General features: G+C 40.6%; 1 protein-coding gene across 6 annotated transcripts in view; it reads right to left on the minus strand.

Moving 5' to 3' along the window:
* NRG1 (neuregulin 1) overlaps nucleotides 1-24,517 on the minus strand; it is a 492,259-nt gene that overhangs the window by 25,707 nt on the left and 442,035 nt on the right. For 4 of the 6 annotated variants that reach the window (XM_083419878.1, XM_083419879.1, XM_083419881.1 and 1 more), the window contains 2 exons: nucleotides 9,571-9,697; nucleotides 2,927-2,985 (listed from right to left, as the gene is read on the minus strand). In XM_083419878.1, coding sequence (XP_083276004.1) covers nucleotides 2,927-2,985; nucleotides 9,571-9,697 — 186 coding nt within the window. Of the gene's footprint in view, nucleotides 1-2,926; nucleotides 2,986-3,498; nucleotides 3,567-9,570; nucleotides 9,698-24,517 lie in introns of all 6 variants that reach the window. The other 2 variants (XM_083419883.1, XM_083419882.1) reach the window with 2 other exon arrangements.

Raw genomic sequence — 24,517 nt, forward strand, 5'->3', positions numbered from 1 at the left:
TTTGCACTTTTCTGGCAGCACACATGCAACTATCTGTTCCTGAGGTCAGCTGTGCCCATGTGGTGATGGCTCACTGTCCAACAGCTTTCAATCATATTGATTGTGATAATAAGGATAATTATAATAAATGAAGATGATAATAATCCAGCTATGATTAAAACTAGGAAAGACTGGTATAATACCATCTATGTACGTTCATATTTAACATAATAAAGTCTTAACTTCGAATGTCAAATGCAATATTTAAGAAACTTGCAACAAAGCGCTGCCTCTTTTTGAAACAAGCCCTGTTTCATATTCCAAAATTATGTAAATTTAAACCAAATAATGATCAACATGTTCATAGTTTTGCTGGTTCTCTGGCCATGGGTTTTGGATTCATGCCTGGCTAAAACTGATGATGGGATTCTCTATGCCAACAAAATAAAAACTGCTATTCATATATTTTCAATCCAGTTGAAGACAGAGCATCTAGCACAGTAATGGCCTCCATCTCCATTTAATATCCATATTTGAACTACATTAGGTTGAACAAAAATATAGAGAATATGGATTGGCTGCATGCTCAGTTAATACTCTCTCTGGGCTCTGCCCTTTGCAGTTTATAGTAACATAGTGCACTTTTTAGTTCTTGTTGTAAATTTGTTTCTTAATTATGCTTTAGTTGAGATTTCTGCATTGCAGGGGGTTGGGGTCTCTTCCAGCTCTAATATTCTATGGTTCTCTGATTGTTCAAGCTCCTCAGAAGGTGAGGGAGCTAAGAAGTATGAGTAGGTGCAGCTTTGAAAATATCTTAAGACATTTCATAGCAGAGCATCTTAGGCACAAAAATCCAAAACGTGGTACTGTATATCCCTCAAAATGTGTCAGTGTTGGCCACCATGTGTTTTATAGTGGGAGGATTTCACTATGAGAATCACTGTAGCATACAAAAAGGAAATGTGTGTTTGTATTACGAAGCAGTATCAAGAAAGTTGTGTGGTGCATGCATTCTGTGTAAATATAAAGGGTGGAATCCCATGTCGCATGAGCAACTGACCCCCTCATGCAACAGGGGTTCTCTTTTGTCTCCTCCCCCAAAGAGGCTGACCTGGAGCCTTCATTACATATCTTTAGGCACCTGGCAAAAACCTTTCTCTGTAACCAGGCCTTTGGCTGATTAACATTCGATAGCCTTTTAAAATGTGTTTGTGGAAGAGGGATTATTGGTTTGTTTTATTATTATGTATTTTGTGTTCTCGTTTTGTATTTTTATGTTGTGAACCGCCCCTGTGATCTTCAGGTGAATGGCAGTAAAGCAATTTAACAAATTAATAAATTGCTCTGGAGGACTGAGGATCTCTGGAGAAGATTTTGAGGGATATGCAGGTGGCGGGAGTAGGGTAAAGAGAAGACAAATCAGGGGTTCTGTTTGGGAAGAGGATTTCTGTTGCTCAAGTGAGTGGACATTATTCGTTGTTGTTCACAGTAACGGTAATCTGGAATTCAAAAGAAGTAATGGTCTACGGGAATACTTAAGTAGAACTATTTAGGTCTATATTTTAGGAAAGCTACACAAGTCAAAATCAACTATTTTAATGGCTAACACATAAAATGCAGCAAATGCATAAAATATTCAATCTTTTAATCTAATTAGGCAAACAACTCCATTTTAATATTATGTCTTCATATATTCTTGACCATCAAAAATACTTTTTTTAAAAAAAAAGAGCAAAAGAAAATAAATTAGAAAATAGTTTCATATTATTTGGGGAATACGATTGTCAAGAAAGCTTTTAAAGCACTATGACGTAGAGTCAATACAAATGAGCTTTTTAGTACTTAAGATAAACATCTGGCCAGTGTGGAATCTAACTCCCACCATTCCCAACAGAAAACTTGAAATATGGGAGAGGTAATGCTTGGGAGGGTTACTGTAGATTATTCATATACATTTTTTGTTCATAGATGAGGAAGATGGAACTGTATGTCCAGTGCAGGCTGTACACTAATGGAAATTAAACTGAACTAGCATATAGTATATTGATTGGTTCCATCTTTTCTAGTTAGTTTTAGGAAAAAAACTGTACAACTTAGCAGAAACACAGGACACTCATTCCATGAGTGGATACAGTATTTGTAAGAACATATGAAATTATATTTCTATTGACATTCAAGGGGTTTTCTCAGTCTCAGCTTTTTATGAGGGTGTTTTTACTTGTTTTTATCCTCATTAGGCTAAAAAATTGTCTGGCACCTAAGAAGGTACTTTAAATGCTTAGTGAGATTTTGAGGGACACCACAGAGCTCTTGATATTTTCATACTTTTTTATATACATTATTTGCAACTAAACACCCTTTGAGGAAAAAAAGACTAGTGTGATGTAAAATATTTCTTGATAATTCATTACCACCAGTGGAAGCCTTCTTTATGTATCTCAGCTTACATGCTTTTCCACATGGTCATGGCTGATAAAATTGGACCACCTAAATTCACCTTTCAAAACGTGCTTGCTACATGGTTATTGTTTGGATAACTACTACGGTTGAAATCTAATTTGCTCAAGCTCACTGGTTTTGGTGGGCTTAAGTCTGCCTAGCTCTGTGTTGGATTTAGGCATATGGGTGTACTCCATTAGCGCAGCGCTACATTTTATTTATTATTTAGGCTTATTTCATATTGCAGCGGCTGAGTTCAACTGTTAAAACTAGAGAGGCGCCTTTACAATTTGCCTAATCTTGCCAACTCAAATCTTAGTTGAATTCTTGAAATTTCTTGTGCCGTCACTTTTCCATGCAAACAAGGCAGAGGCAATCTACACCAGAGTTTGTGTAATCCGTTTAGTTAACAGATAAAAAAATCTGAGGAAAGATGAAGCGATAAGAAAAAGCAGCACCAACTGAGCATGCTCCTATTCAAGCAGAGACAGAAAGGAAGTGGACGTACTGTAGAAGCTTGCCATTACGTAGTTTTGACAGCGATCACCAGTAAATTCATTTGGGCACCTGAGAGTAAAAACAAAAACAAAAAGGTAGAGAAAACAGAGAAAAAGAGAAGAGGTGAATACACGCTAAGAGAGAAGCTTCTTTAGTGTGTGTGTGGCCTGAACTTGGTGTGTTCATCTCCAGCAACCGATTCTGTTTATAACTGCCATCAAAGCTCAAAAGTGAAGTGAGTTGAGGTGAACTTTGGAGAAATATAACACAAGAGTACAACACTCCAAATGAAAACATCACTTTTGTTTTACGGCAAAATGAGATCAGTACACACCAGCAAGCTTTCTTTTTAGGTCAAAGTTTCAGGAGACATATAGGATAGCTTGCAGTTTTAATAATGGAAAAAAATGCATTGAAGGGGGGGGGGATTACATTGATTTACAATGTACATATGACAATGTACAGCCCAAGGCAGAAGAAACAGAGCCCAGTTCAAACTGAAGGATGAAAACACCAAGTGACACTGATTTTGACTGCTGCAGTTGGAGGAGAAAGCAGATTTCACATTATTTTACAACATACTTTCTGGGTACTGGCTTCTCATGGGCAGAACTTCAGCACATCTTTTCCCAGTGTATCCATGTAGGCACCTAAAGGGCAAAAATGTGATCAGCGATTGAAAAAAACAGCAAAACCCAGAAAAACAGAGAGAATGCTACTCTGTTTCCTATGGAACATGAAAACTCCTCGCAAAGACCTCTGGCAGGGAAAAAATAATAATGGAAAAAGACAAAATATCCAAGTCTGTTTTATAGATATTCTACATTCAGGTAGGTAGCTGTGTTGGTATGAAGAAGTCGAAATAAATAAATAAATTAAAAAATTGTCCAGTAGCACCTTAGAGACCAACTAAGTTTGTTCTGGGTATAAGCTTTTGTGTGCATGCACAAAAGAAGAAGAAAAAGTGTGCATGCACACTTCTGAAGAAGTGTGCATGCACATGAAAGCTTATACAGTGGTACCTCGGGTTACAGACGCTTCGGGTTACAGACACTTCGGGTTACAGACGCTTCAGGTTACAGACACTTCGGGTTACAGACTCTGCTAACCAGGAAGTGGTTGCTCCAGGTTAAGAACTTTGCCCCAGGATAACATGATAGATAGTTAACGTAAGGATATGTACAATTTGATAAGTTGCAGAGAATAACATGTGCTCAGAAATCAGAGAGAGGAGCTAAGGGAAGTTTTTGGAGGGAGGGTTTGAGGGGTGGGGTGGGGGAAAGGGGGGGAAATTAATGAATATGATAGGTTTTGATAGTTTGTATGTTGAAATTATTAATATTTTTTTTGTAAATAACTTTGCCCCAGGATAAGAATGGAAATCACACGCCAGCGGCACAGCGGCAACAGGAGGCCCCATTAGCAAAAGTGAGCCTCAGGTTAAGAACCGTTTCAGGTTAAGAACGGACCTCTGGAACAAATTAAGTTATCAACCCGAGGTACCACTGTACCCAGAACAAACTTAGTTGGTCTCTAAGGTGCTATTGGACATTTTTTTTAAAAAAAATATTATAGATACTCTGATTGCATAGATTTAATTTGCAATTTTATTACAAAAAATCTACCTCATGGAAAAAAGCACCATATATTCACAATGGACCATCTCATCACTTGCTGATTAGTTATTAGATCACATTTTCTCCTTGCATTAGTTTCCAACAACAAAATCATAATCTTGACATTGCAATGTAAACGATAAACAATGAAAAAAATAAATAAATCGGTCAATTCATTTGAGTTCATTAAAAAAAAAAGTAAACTAAGTTAAGGTTTATTTTAATGCTACATTTTAGTTGAAAGGCCACTCATAGTGGTGCACAAGAACTTAAATTACAAAATGAAATATATAAAATATAAATTTGCTATCGGATTATGTCAAGACAAACAATAATAATACCTTAGGAACATCAGGGGTTGGTGGGGGAGAGGTGAAGCCAATTGGAAAATATTGTCTAAGGAACCAAATGCAACTCAGAAGGAGGACGTTTCAAAGCCTAGGTACCAATGTGGATAAGACTTTGGTTCATACACTCGCCTCAGACAAAGACAAGGCGCGATGTGGAGTAAGGGCCCTTCAAATGACCACAATAGGCAGGCAGTCTCACATGGATGCAAGCAAGCATTCCTTCAGATACCTGCACCTTAGCTGTTTAGGGCTTTAAAGGCCACACACAGCATTTGGAATTGGGCTCAGAAGCGTGCCGGGAGCCAACGTAGAACAGGTAACATGCCCTCGCCACCACTTCTGCCCAAAGCATTCTGCACCAGTTGTAGCTGCTAGATACACTCTTCAGAGGAAACCTCCAAGTAGTGCGTGTTGCGATAATCAAACTCAGAGGTGAGCAGAGCATGTGCAACAGTGGCCAGACCTGCCCTTCAGGCAGCGGCGCATAAGCCAAAGCTGTGCAAAATCACTCCTGGCCATGGCTACCACCTGAGCATCATGGAGCAAAGCCAGGTCCAGGAGAACACCCAAACTGTGCACCTTATTCTTCAGAGGAAACACACTACTTTCCAGAACAGGAGACATACTTAGGAGCACCTCTGTCATGTTTGGATTAAATCTCAGCTTGTTAGCTCACATTAAGCCTATCACAGCCTCCAGACACTGGTTATGGGTTTTCACTGCCTCTTCAGAATCTTAATAGAGAAGGAAGGCAGAGGTGGTTATCATCTACATACTGATGACACCATACTCCAAACCTACAGATAACCTCTCCCAGTGGTTACATGTAGAAACTGCATCTGGAACCTTTAAGTAACCAGAATGGGCATGTGTTAAGCACGAAGTCACCCTTAAACTTCTAAATCAGATGCAATGGTGTTGCTTCTTTTGTTGTTGTTGTTGCTATTACTGCCATGGGTTAGACTAAAAGATAAGCACTAGCCAGTGTTTGGTTGGATTTATCATTTCCATTCAGTACTATGTTGAATCCAAGACAGAAATAATGCCTTGGAACAAGTACAGAAAAAGTCAAATGGATGTCTGGATTCAAACTATGAAAGAGCCCCCTTCTAGACAGCCTCAGGCCTGATCCAGAAAGCTTTTCTTATGTTCTTATCCAGAGCTTTTTTTCCTGGGGGTAGATTCACATTTTGTGAATCTAAGTTTGGCCTCATTGAGGGGCAGTATGTCAATATGGGTATGAAAATGAGAGTACCCCTAAACATTTTTTTAAAGAAAAAAAAAGCACTGTTCTTATCTATGGTCATGCTGACACTAATTGAACTCTGGAAAGTATGAGATTGAAAGCTTCCCACACAATTACTGAAAAATCACTAACTCCCAAATACGGTTTCCAACATGTAAATAAGGTATTTTGACCTTTCCTTTCAATTACGTTCTATAAATAAATGATAAAAAGAGAAGCTATCTGTTGCGGCAAACAGACAAAATTTCATGTGGTACCATCAAATTAGTAGGCTTCTTGTTTATAGAACATGTGTCACATTTTGCAAAGTGCATGAAGCAACTTGCAGCATGAAATGAATAAAATATTCTGAGTGGTGCACCAAACACTAACATAATTGTTGCATTGCAGGCGTTCATAGGCTGGAATTCAGTTCCTCAGATGCACCATAAAGGTGCATAACTGGACTCTTGGTTATTTTTGCTGCAACAGGCTAATTTTACAATATAATGTTTATTGTGACATGATTACTACTTTACCAAATGCAAGAAGTGGACAGAAATGGCTTTAGATATAAAATATACATCCATAGAAACTTCGGAGACAAGTTCAAGTTTAACAACAACACAGAGGTTTTTCCATGTGGCAAGGCCCCATATTTTGTAATTTGTACTGTTGTTCTTTTATTATTTAGCACTTGCCAACTTATTGACACAAGTACCGTTATATATGTAGCATATGCAGAAGTAATACATAAAGGAAGAAATAGAAAGTAATTAAAATCAAATGTCAGTTTGCCATTCATGCAACATTTTGCCATTCAGTTTGCCATTCATGCAACATTTGGTTAACTTTTCCATGTCACATATTACTCAAAAAGACCCAGCTGGTTCCCCTGGTATGCTACAGGTCTGTCTCTGCAGCAACCAAAAGTGGCCATGAAAATGGTGATACCTATTGATTAAAAAAATGGTTAAAGCTATGGTTTTCCCAGTAGTGATGTATGGAAGTGAGAGCTGGACCATAAAGAAGGCTGATCGCTGAAGAATTGATGCTTTTGAATTATGGTGCTGGAGGAGACTCTTGAGAGTCCCATGGACTGCAAGAAGATCAAACGTATCCATTCTGAAGGAAATCAGCCCTGAGTGCTCACTGGAAGGACAGATCCTGAAGCTGAAGCTCCAATACTTTGGTTACCTCACGAGAAGAGAAGACTCCCTGGAAAAGACCCTGATGTTGGGAAAGATTGAGGGCACAAGGAGAAGAGGATGACAGGGGACGAGATGGTTGGGCAGTGTTCTCAAAGAAACATGAGTATCAGATGGAAGTGAGCGTTTAATGTGTGAAGGAGTGTAGAATGTGAATGTGTGGTGTTTTACCGATGGAAGTTTGGCCTCGCTGAGGGGCAGTATTTCAACCTCATGCCAATGTGGAAGTAACTGTGAGCTGTCAGCTGTGTAATATGAGGTAATGCATGTTCTTTGTACTTTTGTCCATTTACTGTATTTATTTCCCCCAGTTTGAACTATAAAATGGTTATTTTCTTGAGTCAAAATGAGAGTATCCCTAAACATTTTTTTAAAGAAAAAAAGCACTGGGCATAATTCATCTTGTCTTGGAGACCTGAACTAATTCCCAGTGTCTAACTGTTCTCTAACCACCTCCTTTGCAATTCTAGGCTGCAAGTTTCTCCTTTTATTATTTGTTCTACTTTTCCTAGGTAGAATTCTCACGGCAGGAAATGACTGAGGCAAAATAGACATTCAAGTAGTTCTGCCATCTTCCTCAAGCTGCAGTCCTTCCATGTTCTTTTTCTTGCTCCAAACATAAGCAAGTTGGTTGTTTTTTCCCCATCCCCTGCAAGCCTTAGCTAATTCTGAGCTTTAGTATTCCTGATACCATATTTAGACGTTCAGCCTCTCCAGTGCACTCATATTTGGCAATCTGCTATCTTCCACACATGCCCCCTTTAAGTCTCTTGTTGGAGAGCTCCCTGTGAGGAATCACAGGCTTCTTTAACTGTCTTCCATTTTTCCTTCTCAATGGAACAGTTTGTGATAGTGCCTTCCACAATTTACTTTTCAGGATCTCTCATCCCCTTTGAACTAGTTCCTCATTCAAGTATTTCTAGTCATGAAACCCTGCCCAGCTTTTCTCTGAGCCATTTGAAATTGGCTTTCCCAAAGTCCACAGAAGATGTCCACCTATGCTCATTTTTCACCTCCCTTCCCCTTATGAATTCCAAGATGACATGGTCACTTTCCCTCAGAGTTTCTCAAGCTCTCAATTCATCAACCAGCTCTCCCCTGTTCATCAGGATTAAATCCAGGATTGCAGACTCCCTTGTTACTCTTTCCACTTTCTGAAATACGAAGTTGTCAGCAAGGCAAGGCAAGACTCTATTGGATAGTTCATTCTCAGCAGAACTTGACTGATATCAGATGTCAGGGTGGTTGAGATACCCCGGTAATACTATGACTCTTCTCTGTGAAAGTTTTGTAACCTGTTTTAGGAAAGCATCACCCACATCTTCTGGTTGGCTGGACATAATACACAGACATAGCAATATCTGTTTTGTTCCTCAGTCCTCATATCTTTAATCAGATGCATTTGGCAGGGTTTTCACTCTCAGATTCACAGATATCTTTACATATAATGCTAATCCAAATCCTCCCCTTTCTGAAGAGAAATCTATAATTTGACTAGGAAAGCTGCCAATATCACTGCAATATCACTGCGGTGACCTGGCAACATTAAGGGGACGATGTGGCAGCGGATGTGAATTTCATATATTGATTTCAGCTAATGAGATAATACTTTGCTTGCAGACTTTTTTAAAGGTCATCTTTTAAGGAATATGATTAGATACAGTTTAATTTTGTTCTAAGTATTGTTTATGCTGGTTTTGGGATGAACTTTAATTTTGTTTTAACAGGACAGGTATAATATGTCTGATAAGAATTCATTATCAGTTAAACTGTTTTCGGTCAGCTCCGTCATTAAATGCTAATATGGATGGCCATAAAACTAAAAAGAGCATGCATTTCTTAAAGATTGGAAGGTGTTCCTGCTGACAGTGTACTGGATAGTTAGTTTAAAATGGAAGCAAACCAGATCTTGTATTTTACACCTCCTGATTTATTAAACGTTGCCTCATTTCAGTAGCAATTGCATTAAAACCCTTTTATGTAAGTGTCACATACATACATCACTCCCAATAATGCAATAATGCCAAACCAACCCTGGATCTAACAATAGATCTAAGGTTAATATTAGTAAATTGTTGGTGACTCTGGGAACCAGGCCATAATACAATGTGTTTTGGAGGTTAAATAAATGCAGTGACTCTGCTGTTCATTTGTGAAGTAAATTATTCATGTTAAACAATTTACCAGGGAGCACAGAAAAAGCATTTGTCAATAGATGCTACAACTCTACTAAAGAAGTTTTTTTTTTTTTTTACCTGCACAAATATCGTGGATTTGGGAGATCTTTGACCATGAAGCACTCGCCTCCATTTACACAGAAGTCTTTCTTATTCACACCACACTTTGTGAGATGACTTGTCCCAGTGGTAGATGTAGATGTGGCTAGAATAAACACAGGGGGGATGTTAATATTGTTGCACAGAACAGCATCAAACTAGAATGACAGCATTTGCATTTTAGTGTTTGAAATATTACTGCAACAAACATTCAGCTTCTTGATTATAAAGAAAAACAACTATGAGCCTGTCCAGAATATTTTTGGGTATTCTCTACATCCTCACTTACACCCGCTGTACATGTTGCAATCGTGTCACCTAGCCCTCTGTGTTTAAATATAGAACTGCACCAGTCACAAAGAAAGAGGAAGCAGTGTGATCAGATCTTTCTCCCAGCTAAGTTCACCTCCATGAGTTCTGCAGAAGGCGAAAATGATTGGGAGAGAAGTTGCAGTCAGTCATCACCTGTGTGTTTAAATGAATCCCCATCTCACTCTCTTGAGGAGAGTGGGGCAGCTCAGGCACACAAAACACACCCAATGGTGCACTGCATTCGTTTTAAGAGCCCAAAAAGGAAAGCACTCCAGCTGGGAATGTTTAAAGAAAAGATGAACTATATCATACTATAGTTCAGCTATAATTAACAGTGAAATTAAAATAATTGGTAAACTATGCTTTGCATGTAACAAAGCCACTGTACAAATTTGCAAATGCATATACAACGTAAAGCCAAAGAGTTCTATTACACATGGGTTGGGTCTACAATTATCTGTAAAATGTCATTAAAAATAATGTTATAAAACGCTCAATGCATTTTCATTGCCGAAGGCTCACTGCTGTACAGCGCCTTCTGGTGTCACATTTTAATAACGCATTTTAAATATTATAAACAATGAGTGTAGATGAGCCCATGGTATCTTGCATGTCTCATTTCTTTGCAAAAACAACAATAACAAAAACCCAAAACACTATCCTGATCCTGGATCTAGCAGTGACCAGGGCATTAAACTGGAGACTATGGTGTCACTGGCTAAGGAACCAGCCTGAGAACTTGCTGGTGATCCACTGAACTATAGACTGCCAAGCAGGAATATTAAAATACTTTATTGTCACTTGTACAACTTGTATATAGTGAGATTACACGAGCACCCCCCACTCAGCTCTCTTAGTCTTAATTCCCCTCGTTTATTGACGCACACCCACCAAACCCGAAAGTCAGTTGCCCTGTTGTTATCTTTTCATTCAGCAGCCTAACAGTTCAAGGATAGAAGCTGTTCTTTACCCTGTTGGTGCGACTAATCATGCTTCTATATCTTCTGCCTGAGGGCAGGAGATCAAGAAAGTGCTGGCCAGGGTGTAAATCTTCTCTGAGAATTTTCCTCACTCTCCTGAGGCAACGTTCTTCCACTATTTCATCCAGCGGATTCACGGGACAGCCCATAATAACTTGTGCTGTATTCACCACCCTCTGTAGGCTCTTCCTATCAGTTGATATCAAACCAGCATACCACACCATGATGCACCATGAAGGACACTTTCCGGAATCAACTGAATCTGATGTCACAACACCCTGTCACACAGAACCAGAATGAGGAGGCTCACAGTCCTCTTCCCCTTGGTTCAGCCCTGCAGGTAAAAAGGCCTTGAATATAGGAGAATCGTCCATTTTCAGGCTGACAGGTTGGCCCTTCAAGATACCCTAGTTTTGAAACAGGCCTCGGTTCATTTCCAACTCTTCTGGGGGCAAACTGTTCACTAGGAGCTCTCCTTGGTGCTGCCTTGCTCCATTGGTTCTCATGCGGAACCAGAACAGGACCTTAACAGCCTGGCAACCTCTTGGCCTCACATACATTTCACCAGTTGTAAGGAAATAACCAAATACAGAATTATGTTGGTAATCCTGCAAATATGCCCATTGCAATTATTTTGCTATTGTCAAACACTACAGTGTGGAAAATACATCGCCAGCACTCCAATGAAGAATTTAGTTGAGTCTGCAATCCTATGCACACTGCCCTGGAAGTATGCTCCACTGAACATATGCACTTCTGAGAAAATAGGAATAGCTTTGCTGCCATTGTATGAGACAATTTTATAGAGGGGCAAAGCAGGCAGAAAAGGCTGCTGAAGGAAAAGGAAGAAACAGAAGTGAAGATGGTTGAAACGAATGTATTATTTTGAAATAGCTGAATATTTTGTTTGAGGCCTCTAATAATTTTTATAATGCTATAAGAGGGTCACCTGGGAAGGAAGCTAATAATACCACCAATGCTATAACCATTAATTTTATAACTGACCTTCAAAGCGCTCACACATGTATGATCTCAACACTGGTGCTTGGTCAGTGTTCTCTTAGCTAGGTGGGAGCTGCTTCACAATGAGGAAATTCCATGTAGCTTGGAGAATGCAAGTTTACGTGCCAATCCCATACAAAAGACTTGGGTGATCTGACTCGTTCCATGCGGCTGGGACACTGAAATGTCTTCCCAGGAAAGCGGCAGGAATTGTTCATAGATAGGTGGCTCCCCCATGGCTAATGTCTAGATGGCACCCACCGCACAAGAGAGATATAACAGCAGAGCCGTTATTCGCAATCTCAGCTCTCTGTCTCTCTCTCATATGTGAACTGCTAGTTGCTCTACTCTCAATTCCAAGGCATTGAATCACTGGACTACTGATTTCCAAGGTTTAGCAATCTGGGGGCTGGCATTGCTTCTGCGTAGTTCTGCAGAATCGCTCAGCAAGCATATGGTTAAGCCCTTAGGAGGGAGAGGCTCCAGGAGGTCTTCCCTGACTCAATGTCCTCTAAGGAACTCCACATCTTATCTTCAATATGTGGAAGAGATGTTGTTAAGTAACTCCAGGTTGGAAAGTAATCTCTCCTAATATAATCTTCTTTCTCCTTTTACTTAGACATCGGTTTAATAATCCACAGGCTGTGTTAAGAAGTTTGAGCATGTCAAAATATTTATTGCATATGCCTACCTAGGATCACATGTGAATTCCATTTCCCACTCCTCCCACTTTAACCCTCTAAAATGTTTCCTCCTGAAAGCAGACTATTACTCTGGAGACGCCCTGCAGTTCAGAAAGTGAATGCATTAATTTGAAAAAGAAAAGCAATATTGTCTGCTTGAGCTCCTGCAGACAAAGCTTATTACTGCCACAAAGGCTAATGGAATGCTTTAAATTGAATTACAAGGATGGTTGTAGAGGAGTCATGCCTAAAGCTATCTATAATTGCTGCGGCCTTCTTGCTTTGCACTTTTTCTTCCAGCAGCTGTGAGATCAGAACTGATCACCCTGGGAGTTTCAGAGTAACAATTAGCTCTTAGCTGATACAAACTTGTGGACAAATCTAGACTGCAGACAAAGCTGGTTTAACAGTCATTCCCCCTCTTTAGGGAATCCTGGGAACTGTGATGCAAGCCAAGGTCCTCCACCAGAGAATTTTCAGCATCCCTACCAAAGTACAATTCCCACGATATTTGGGAGAAGCTGTGTTTGTTAAAGTGGTACAAAAATCTATGCAAGTTTATAGTGTAAACCTCTGCTAAGTGGCTGCCTTGTTGTCTTCAGACTTAAATCCTTCACAGACGTGTGCTACATGTACCCAGTGGCGTAGCGTGGGTTGTCAGCACCCGGGGCAAGGCAAGTAATTTGCGCCCCCTAACCCGTGGATTTTAGCACTGCGCGTGCGAGCGCCCCCCCCAGATGTTGCGCCCGGTGCGGCCGGCCCCCCCTGCACCCCCCACGCTACGCCACTGCATGTACCTAAATTAATCTGCACCAACTCTGATACATTACCAAGTTCAATACTTTCTAACATGGCTAATAAAGCAGAAATCCTTATACGTAACATCAATGCATCATCTCTATGCAATTCTTTTTTATTATTTTTTACTAATAACCCCTTAATGCTGATTCCTTTCACTGTATTAGTCTGACTTCAACTGCTAACAACCCCAAAACAGTACAGTGGTACCTCGGGTTAAGTACTTAATTCATTCCAGAGGTCCGTTCTTAACCTTAAACTGTTCTTAACCTGAAGCACCACTTTAGCTATTGGGGCCTCCTGCTGCTGCCGTGCCACTGGAGCACGATTTCTGTTCTCATCCTGAAGCAAAGTTCTTAACCTGAGGTACTATTTCTGGGTTAGAGGAGTCTGTAATCCGAAGCGTATGCAACCTGAAGCGTATGTAACCTGAGGTACCACTGTATCAATAAAACAATACTGAGACAAAGTGATAAAAAACATCCTTATAAATTAGAACGAAAAATTTCACTCCAAACAGGAATTGAGTAAATAGCACTGATCTTGACTTTAGATCAATAGTCTATGCTATTATTTTCCATGAATCTATGCAAAGCAGTCATATTCACTCCAAAAGAAGAAAACTTAAGTTCTAAATATTTAGAAATACAGAATTACTAACTAGTTGTCTCAAGTGTCGCACAATGAACTGTCACAAGCAACAATTTTACTTTTACTCAGCTCTTTCTCTCTCTTTTTAGATTTTCAAAGTATAATATTTTAAGGCAGCCAGAAAATCCCAGAAGGATTTGTACTTTACCAAAAGGAAATAAAAAGAGCTCTCATGTCAGAGAAGAATAATTCATCTATTCTTCTAAATATTTCTTTACCTCTGCCTTTAACAGAGCACCTAACAACTTTCCGAATAAAACCAATTTAATAATTCATCATAATACATTCTCTGCAAAAAAACAAAACCAAGGTAAAGTTTTGCTTACCTGAAGCATTGTTGACCTTTTTGTGCCTTAACTTAGGGAAATACATTCTATATTCTTTCTCTTAAAAAACCCCCCAAAACAAACCGCACTGCACCGCTAAAGCTTACAAGTACTTTTTGAGTATCTTTTATACAGCCTTAATCTTTTTTTAAAAGCCCCATGTTCCCTAGGCTACCTTTAGATCTGTGTGAACTCAAGTACAAGATATACTTGTACGTATTTTAATAGGGTTTCTGCCGATGTCAGGTGTAATTTCAAATGGATACACGATCAGACCCACAAGGTACGATGTCATTGCTCAGTGAAGAGAAAATGTGCCAGTCTCAGAACTTATGGGTCATGAACAAGACTCCTTTGCTGAATTGTAAGTAGACAAGGGTGTCTCCTTTGGCAAAAAAAGAGATGACTGAAAGAAGAAAGAGCTCACTCTATCACACGTTTCTGTGAATAAGTACTGCTGTCATTGCTGTCAGCAGACGCCTCGCTGTAACTCACTCCACTTCAAGAGGTGCAGGCAGAGATGCAAGGAAGCAGTAAGAGGAGGAGAATAACATAATGAGAAATCGTGACACCGTATTTCCATATGCTTCCTTTCTCCCCAACATCTCTCATTTAACAGCTTCCTAAATCGCAGAGTAAACCATTGTGTGATAGAATCGGCTTTCTGGAGAAACCAACATGCAATGGATTGGCTTTCACTACTTTTATTCTTTCAACAAGCGATATATATATAGAACCTTGGGAACTGCCAATTTTCTAGAAAACGGGGAAAAACACTAAGAAACCATTTTGAATCAAGCAACAAGTTAGATGGGTGGGAGTCACCTGTTAATTCCTCAGCATGAAAACAGTAACCCCACTGCAAAGGGCTCCTCAACCACCATAGATGTTTCTAGCACAGAGATAATGGCACATTATTTCAGCTCAGTTAAGGAGCTCTGCATGGGAAGAAGTACAGCTTATGCCATTAACTATTAATGTTGGTTATCTAGCACAGGTGTGGGGAACCTCAGAGCCAACGGCCAACTGCAGCCCTCCACTTCCTTCTAACTGGACCTTGAGATTCTCCCTGGACCACACATCCCTACTTCATATCCTTCTTGAGTATTGTTGCAAGTGTGTAATGTGTGTAATGCTGCTTGGATGCCTAGATGGGAGGGGTGTGAATGTAGACTAGTCTACAAAAGTAAAATTCACACCTGCTGTTCTGCCATGTTTACCTTTGGAAAAATATCAACCCAATGCCTCAACAAATGAAACTGATTTGTAAAAATGTTCCATGGGGTGGGGGGGGATATGAGAGAGACATTGCAAACACTTTTGTAAAACAAGAAAATCTTTAATTTTTTTTTAAAAAGGAAAAAGATGAACCCATATTTCTTATTCCTAAAGAAACTGATTATTGAACTGGGATAATATTTCCACAGCTTTACAATACAGTTTTAGAATATGAACACTAGACGTCTCTCTTTAAAGATTCCATTCAACTCCTAAGGAAAACAGGAAACCACTGGCGCTGGAAGATAGACACTTCAGGAAAAAGCAAGGGTATGTAAACTTGTTGAAACAATTTCGTGTGTCTTATTGCAGTACATGACTCAAAGTCAGGACTGATTTCCTTTCAGAGTTCAAGCTGAAAAAAGAAAAGGAAATACATAAGACAAACACTTTGGTTTAGTGTGCCAGATTGCCTTCTCACTGATAGACTGGAGACTGACCCACTTGGCAGCAGTGCTGGCTCTGCAAAGCATCTAAACTTGCAGAAGGGGCCGGCTAGGTTAATTTATGGTGCAGGCAGCATGACCAGAAACATTCGGGTTGTGTTGACTTTTCAGATGAGAGGGGGCAGATAATGGAGCAGAGGCTGTTTTGAAAGGAAGTTGAGCAATGTTTGAGGTTGAATCCTGACAAGACAGAAGTACTGTTTTGGGGGGACAGGGGGCAGGCGGGTTTGCGGGACTCCCTGGTCCTGAATGGGGCAACTGTGCCCCTGAAGGACCAGGTGTGCAGCCTGGGAGTCATTTTAGACTCACAGCTGTCCATAGAGGCACAGGTCAATTCTGTGTTCAGGGCAGCTGTCTACCAGCTCCATCTGGTATGCAGGCTGAGACCCTACCTGCCCGTGGACTGTCTCGCCAGAGTGGTGCATGCTCTAGTTATCTCTCTCTTCGACTACTGCAACACACTCTATGTGGGTCTACCTTTGAAGGTGACCTGGAAACTACAATTAATCCAGAATGCAGTAGCTAGACTGGTGACTGGGAGAGGCCACCGAGACCATGTAACACCGTTCTTGAAAGACCTACATTGGCTCTCAGTACACTTCCGAGCACAATTCAAAGTGTTGGTGCTGACCTTTAAAGCCCTAAACGGCCTCAACCCTATATACCTGAAGAAGCGTCTCCACCCCTATCGTTCAACCCGGACACTGAGGTCCAGCTCCGAGGGCCTTCTGGCAGTTCCCTCACTGCGAGAAGTGAAGTTACAGGGAACCAGGCAGAGGGCCTTCTTGGTAGTGGCACCAGCCCTGTGGAACGCCCTCCTATCAGATGTCAAAGAAATAAACAGCTATCTGACGTTTAGAAGACATCTGAAGGCAGTCCTGTTTAAGGTTAAGTTTTTAATGACTGGTGTTTTAATGTATTTTTAATCTTTTGTTGGAAGCTGCCCAGAGTGACTGAGGAAACCCAGCCGGATGGGCAGGGTATAAATAAATTATTATTATTATTATTATTATTATTATTATTATTATTATGTACCAAAGACACAGTTTCTTTGGGAATGCATTCACCTCCACCAAATGTGAACAGCAAGGAAAATGGAAAAAGTGGTGCTTCATCTGGGCACCACAGTTCAAGAAGGACACTGACAAACTGGAACGTGTCCAGAGGAGGGCAACCAAAATGGTCAAAGGCCTGGAAACGATGCCTTATGAGGAATGGCTAAGGGAGCTGGGCATGTTTAGCCTGGAGAAGAGGAGGTTAAGGGGTGATATGATAGCCATGTTCAAATATATAAAAGGATGTCACATAGAGGAGGGAGAAAGGTTGTTTTCTGCTGCTCCAGAGAAGCGGACACGGAGCAATGGATCCAAACTACAAGAAAGAAGATTCCACCTAAACATTAGGAAGAACTTCCTGACAGTAAGAGCTGTTCGACAGTGGAATTTGCTGCCAAGAAGTGTGGTGGAGTCTCCTTCTTTGGAGGTCTTTAAGCAGAGGCTTGACAACCATATGTCAGGAGTGCTCTGATGGTGTTTCCTGCTTGGCAGGGGGTTGGACTCGATGGCCCTTGTGGTCTCTTCCAACTCTACGATTCTATGATTCTATGATTTTACTGGATAGCACTCACATCTGCATCACTATTTTACTACTACTACTCCTTCCAGCAGGCTTACAATCTAATCAACATAGTATAAAGAGAAAGAGGGAAGCAGATTCAGGCCTTCATTCTTAATGTTACTCTGAAGTTAGTGTGGAAGAAGCAATTCTGAAATCTTGAATGTAATCTGAGGCATATAACCATTCAAGAAATTTTAGTTATTTCTAGGCTTATATTTTAAACCTAGTTTACCCCTCATCTTGATGCATGGTGACCTCTCACTGAACTCAATGGGGCACTGCAGCCAAAGACTAAAATAATGCATTTATTAATAATATTATTATTCTAAAAAATGTATGTCCTCATAACTTAAATACTCTCAAGGGCAGCTGAACACCCGAAATAAATAAAATATACAATTTTATCAGTAAATATTTTACATATGAAAACAGAAATAGCATTGTCATGATAAAAAGGCAACTGCAAAGCTTTCCCCTAACATCTGGATTTTGTTTTTATGTTCGCTAAAATAAATGGCATTCACTAGCTTCATTAAGAGTATAATCAGGGTCTTTGGAGGGCAGCGAGCCCCACTGAATGCAATCCAACATGCTTAGGAGACTATTACAACTGCCACATCTATGTGGTTAAAACGTTTTAAGAGCCTATAAGCAGAAAAGCAGGATCACATTCACCCAGTGCTCTACCAGCTGCACTGGCTCTCGCTGGAGTACAGAATCAGGTTTAAAGTGCTGGTTTTAACCTTTAAAGCCCTATAAGGCCTAGGACCCTCATACCTACGGGACCACCTCTCCTGGTATGTCCCATGGAAGACTTTACAGTCTTAAAATAAAAACATCTTGGAGGTCCTGGGCCACAGAGAGGTTAGGCTGGCCTCAACCAGAGCCAGGGCTTTTTCGGCTATGGCTCCGATCTGGTGGAACGCTCTGTCACAAGAGACTAGGGCCCTGCGGGACTTGACATCTTTCCGCAGGGCCTGCAAGATGGAGCTGTTCCACCAGGCCTTTGGCCAAGGCACAGTCTGATCCCCTCTCTCCTTCTGTAATCTTCATAGAACTCTAACCCGATGGTTGCCACTAATTTGATTCTGAATTGATTCTAGAATACTTTAATTAATTGACTGTGCGATTTTAGGCACACTGTGCTATTTTTACCTGTTGTTAGCCGCTCTGAGGAGGGCGGGATACAAATAAATTATTATTATTATTATTAACTATTATTATTAACTAATTATTATTATTATTATTATTTAATTATTTAATTATTTATTATTATTATTATTATTATTATTATTATTATTAAATATATCCCAATATAAGGAAAACCAGACTATCCTTATGCACAACATAAATAAGTAAGCTCTGTGGAAAAAAAACAAATGCAAGATATGGTGGCAGCTGCATATGCTAAGACAATAAAGATTAAAAACACACACTAAACAACAATGAAATTAATGCTTCTCACTCTCACTTACACTAACATCCTGATCTTTATAATTTCTGCTGGCTTATGTTCCTATAATAGCATGGTTACGTCATTGTCATGCCCGCTTAAGGCCCTGATTTGTGATACTGCATTGCTGCTGAAATGCTTCTGTTCCATTTTTAAGCATCCGTGAGCTGCGACTGCAAGACAGTCTTATCTATCCTCTGCATGTACAGTGGTACCTCAGGTTACAGATGCTTCAGGTTACAGACTCTGCTAACCCAGAAATATTATCTCGGGTTAAGAACTTTGCTTCAGGATGAGAACAGAAATCGTTTAGTGGCAACTGGAGGCCCCATTAGCTAAAGTGGGGCTTTAGGTTAAGAAAAGTTTCAGGTTAAGAACGGACCTCCAAAACGAATTAAGTTCTTAACCTGAGGTACCACTGTACATACCAAGCTTCAAACATACGGTTCTCCAGTCACTTTACAAGAAGTTAGAAACAACAATTTAAAAAACTCAGTATAAAAACAGACTAAAACAAGACCAAGTAGGTCCTGAATCACTGAGAAAAGGCCCACCTGACAATCTCCCGAAGGTGCCACGGTGAGGCTAAATATTGATTTTCTGCCATCGGTGGCACAAAGTAGGCGTGATTGCAATTTGCTCTTACTTGTGTTTCTGCCAGCATGATATTTTCTGCCACTTGGATTCAAGCCATTTCCCTATCTGCTTCAATGCCCCCAGCTCTCTAGTAAATTAGGAGCAAGACTCTGTGCCCTGTGTGTGAGGGGACTTGCAAGTAATTGTGAAACAACTGGAATCATTTCTATATTCTACAGAGTAACTAGGGCTGTGAGAGAGCGCATGCCATGCTAGCTGGAAACTCCCCAAAGACCCTAAAGAATCTATCAGATTCCATCAACCTTCAGAAACAAACCATTTTAACTACCCAGGAAGAGCAGAAGCAGCTGCAAGCCTAAGTCTCACCAGGAAATGGTCTGACCATGACAATGGGGTCTAGAAAGATTTTCATACTTCCATTTCAACAGAACTGCAATACTGAAAGAAGACTCTTAGTACAATGGTTAAGTACTTAATTTGTTCCGGAGGTCCGTTCTTAACCTGAAACTGTTCTTAACCCGAAGCACCACTTTAGTTAATGGGGCCTCCTGCTTCTGCAGCGCCACCAGAGCACGATATCTGTTCTCATCCTGAAGCAAAGTTCTTAACCCGAGGTACTATTTCTGGATTAGCGAAGTCTGTAACCTGAAGCGTATGTAACCCGAGGTACCACTGTCCTACATACCGTATTGGCCTGAACGTAAGCCTCCCTCTCCCCCAAATTCCAATCGTGAAAAGTTAATGTGCAGCTTATATTCGTGACTGTGGCATTCCTACGGAGCCCCCGGTCGTCTCACGGACTATCGACCCGTACACCACTAATCCGCTGCCACCAACCAGGTCCTCCCCGGTAAAATCACTTCAGTCTCAGTCAGGTTCTCAGTTTTAAAGATGCAGCTTATATTCGGGTGCGGCTTATATTAGGGCCAATACAGTATAACAAATGAGAAACAAGTGTACTTTTATAAAATGACTGTTCAGAAAAGACCCTTATCTTTTATTTATTTAAACCACACACACTACTACTACATCAGACAAGACATCCTTTACAGATTCTGAACAGAATCAAATCTTATCTCTCGAGTCTTGAAAAGCCTAATTCTAACAAGGTCAAACAGAGCAGAAAAGCGAAACATTTTTCTCTCCTAAAGCTAGACATGGATCATTTCACTTGGGTTAAAAAACAAAAACAATCATCTGCAGATTTTGTATCATGTTCTAAGAAATGAATATATAAATTATTCTATTACTAAAATTATTTGATGGTCAGCTCTACCTAAAATAACAATTTATATCTTCAGAAAGAACAACAGTGTGATATAATAATAGTTATTTATGTGTTGTATGTGATGGGTGGCAGCACCATAGGAGGGGAAAAGAAAATTGGAAGGATGATAAGCATACATTTATTTCTCCGTAAGAAGATAAATACAGTGGTACCTTGGTTTATTAACTTAATCCGTTCTGGAAGTCTGTTCTTAAACCAAAGGGATGCTTTCTCATAGCAGCGGGGCACTCCAGGAAGTGGAACATGTTCTGCTTCCAAGGCAAAGTTCACAAACCAAAACACCTACTTCCGGGTTTGCAGCATTCTTAATCCAAGTTGCTCATAAACTAAGCTGTTCTTAAACCAAGGTACCACTGTACTCATATTTGGATAGATCATTCTGACTGCTCTAACTCCAAAATGTTTTTTTTAACTGCCTAGAGCACACATATTTCTCAGATTGCCGTAAGAGCCAAAACAGCATGAATTTAAGGCAGTCAAAACTCATGTTTGTTAGCAGAATCCATAACTGAGGCAGAAATGTCCTGCCAAAAGGAATGGTTCCAGTGCTACTTATACTGGATATACAAAAACCTAAATGGGGAAACAGGTACCAGAGTTCTGGACACCTAACTTTGGGAAACTCAGCCTCAGAATATTGTACTAGAATATAGCCCCAATAATGCAAACAAAACCATTGCATATTCAGCGTCTTTTGTCGTATCAATTAAAGCCCAAAATAGCATGGGGGGGCCCCCTCATATTTATAGGAACGGCAGCAGGTGTGGAGGAGGAATTTAACTCTTTCCTCCCCTGCTCTGGTCCTGAGGAAGCTGACATAAGCTCTAGGAGGAAATTTCCCCATGGCTGCCTTGGTTTGCTTGGGTTTCTCCTTCTTCTTTATGCCATATATTTAGTAACGCATTGCATTAAAACAGTACAGCAAAAATGCCAGCTAGCTGTTCAACAGATAAGATAAGAAAATAACACTTGGGAGAATCTGAGTTGTTGTACACAAAGGGAACTGGAATGACAGTTGTCAGGGGTTAGACCAATAAATGCTTAATGAATGAATGGTCAGGGGTAGATCATGATTGTTCTTAATATACTGTTGGCATCCATCTGTCAATGGAAGAGTGTGCCGTTGAGAGCGAGATCAAACCGTTGGGAGAGTTACAGCTCCTGCTGTGGCTGTAGAGACCAATACGTGAGAGACATGTTTTACTACAGGTGGGACAGATGAGGGCATCTGGTTTTGGTGTAACAGGAGTTCCAGGGCGTTTCTTCTCTCTGCACTCCTCCCAGTGGGTTGTAATGATTATGTGTGTGTCTAGTTCAGGGGTCAGCAAACTTTTTCAGCAGGGAGGCCGGTCCACTGTCCCTCAGACCTTGGGGTGGGAAATGAACGAATTCCCATGCCCCCAAAATAACCCAGAGCTGCATTTTAAGAAGAAGAAGAAGAAGAGTTTGGATTTGATATCCCGCCTTTCACTCCCCTTCAGGAGTCTCAAAGCGGCTAACATTCTCCTTTCCCTTCCTCCCCCACAACAAACACTCTGTGAGGTGAGTGGGGCTGAGAGACTTCAAAGAAGTGTGACTAGCCCAAGGTCACCCAGCAGCTGCATGTGGAGGAGCGGAGACGCGAACCTGGTTCCCCAGATTAGGAGACTACCGCTCTTAACCACTGCACCACACTGGCTCTCTCTCTTATTTTAAATAAAAGCACACACTCTACTCGTGTAAAAACACCAGGCAGGCCCCACAAATAACCCAGAGGTGCATTTTAAATAAAAAGACACATTCTACTCATGTAAAAACATGCTGATTCCCGGACCATCCGCAGGCTGGATTTAGAAGGCAATTAGGCCGAATCCGGCCCCCGGGCCTTAGTTTGCCTACCCATGGTCTAGGTAAAGGTAAAGTGACCCCTGACCATTAGGTCCAGTCGTGGCCGACTCTGGGGTTGCGGCGCTCATCTCGCTTTATTGGCCAAGGGAGCCGGCGTACAGCTTCTGGGTCATGTGGCCAGCATGACTAAGCCGCTTCTGGCGAACCAGAGCAGCGCACGGAAACGCTGTTTACCTTTCCGCCAGAGCGGTACCTATTTATCTACTTGCACTTTGACATGCTTTCGAACTGTTAGTTTGGCAGGAGCAGGGACCGAGCAACAGGAGCTCACCCCGTCGTGGGGATTTGAACTGCCGACCTTCTGATCGGCAAGTCCTAGGCTCTGCGGTTTAACCCACAGCGCCACCCGCGTCCCTTACCCATGGTCTAGTTCAACCTTAAAAATAATAATCTAAAAAGGAAATATAGATTCATCTAATTCCTGCCTTATCACCCAAAGTATTACTGGAGTCAGAAAGAGATTCCTCCTAGGAAAACTAAAAACTATTGACGATGCAGTTCCTAATCTGAGAATCACTTGGCAGCTCTCTGTGAGCTACTAATCATTTAAACAGTGAAATCAGATTTTCTGCATGGGCATGCTGCACATTGCAAACTCAAGAAGATGGACGATTTCCCTCTTTTTGAGAAAAATGCACCCTTTTCATCTCAACCATCTTCCTCCAACTCTCATCACAGTTGCAGAATAGCATGATTGGGATTTTCCTTTCAGCCACATAAGGAACATTTACAGTAAAATGTCACCGACACACTGCAGCTATTCATCAAATAGAATATTTCACATTTTAAAGCTACTTCCTTTCTCCTGCTTACTCTTACCCCCAAGCTTCTAACTGCAGGCAGAATACTCTAGACTAGAGATCAGGGAATAGTGAACATACATCATTAACAGTCAGTGACACCCTCTAGCTATAGTAATAAGGAGGCTACCAGTGGACAGTTTGGGGCAGCCTGACCTAATGGGGAATCACTGCATTCTCCATAATGGATTAACCTCCCCTGTTGTGTGTGATGCTTTGAAATGTACAAAAAAGGCACAGATTCTTGTAGCAGAAGAGTTACATTTAGCAAACAGTGAATTCTTGGCTCCCCTCTAGTCTCTTTGTGTGGTTATCTTATTTCATCGACAGAAGTGATTCCATAGATATCTCACGCAGAGACTAAATTGATACATTTCTGTTATTTAATATTTATAGAATGCATTTAGGTTGTCAAAAATAAGATTTATAATGAAATGCTAAAAAGTTCCCTCGCTGTAGCTTTCCTAATGTAATGGTGCTGCAATAATAAATCTATATCCCTCCCTCCCTTATTACTCACAGTAAACAAAATGAACAAGAATTCATTTAAATAATCTATTTCAATCTGTACTGGTCAATCATTGGCTACCCTGAGAATATTTCTTTTACAAGCTTTGCCCTGAAGTATTAAAATCTAAGGCTGCTTACACATGACTGAAGTACTTGGTTTTTTTTTTCTATGCAGCCCACACACTATCTAGATCTACTGCAGATTATTTGCTCCTGAAAGTACTTTTTGAGAAACTGGTTTAATTCCAAAAATAAAAGCTCATTGCAGATTGATTCCCTGCAGTGTGTCCGTTTGAAA

Source organism: Podarcis tiliguerta, assembly GCF_965153285.1.
Source record: "Podarcis tiliguerta genome assembly, chromosome: 17".
Lineage (NCBI taxonomy): Eukaryota > Metazoa > Chordata > Lepidosauria > Squamata > Lacertidae > Podarcis > Podarcis tiliguerta.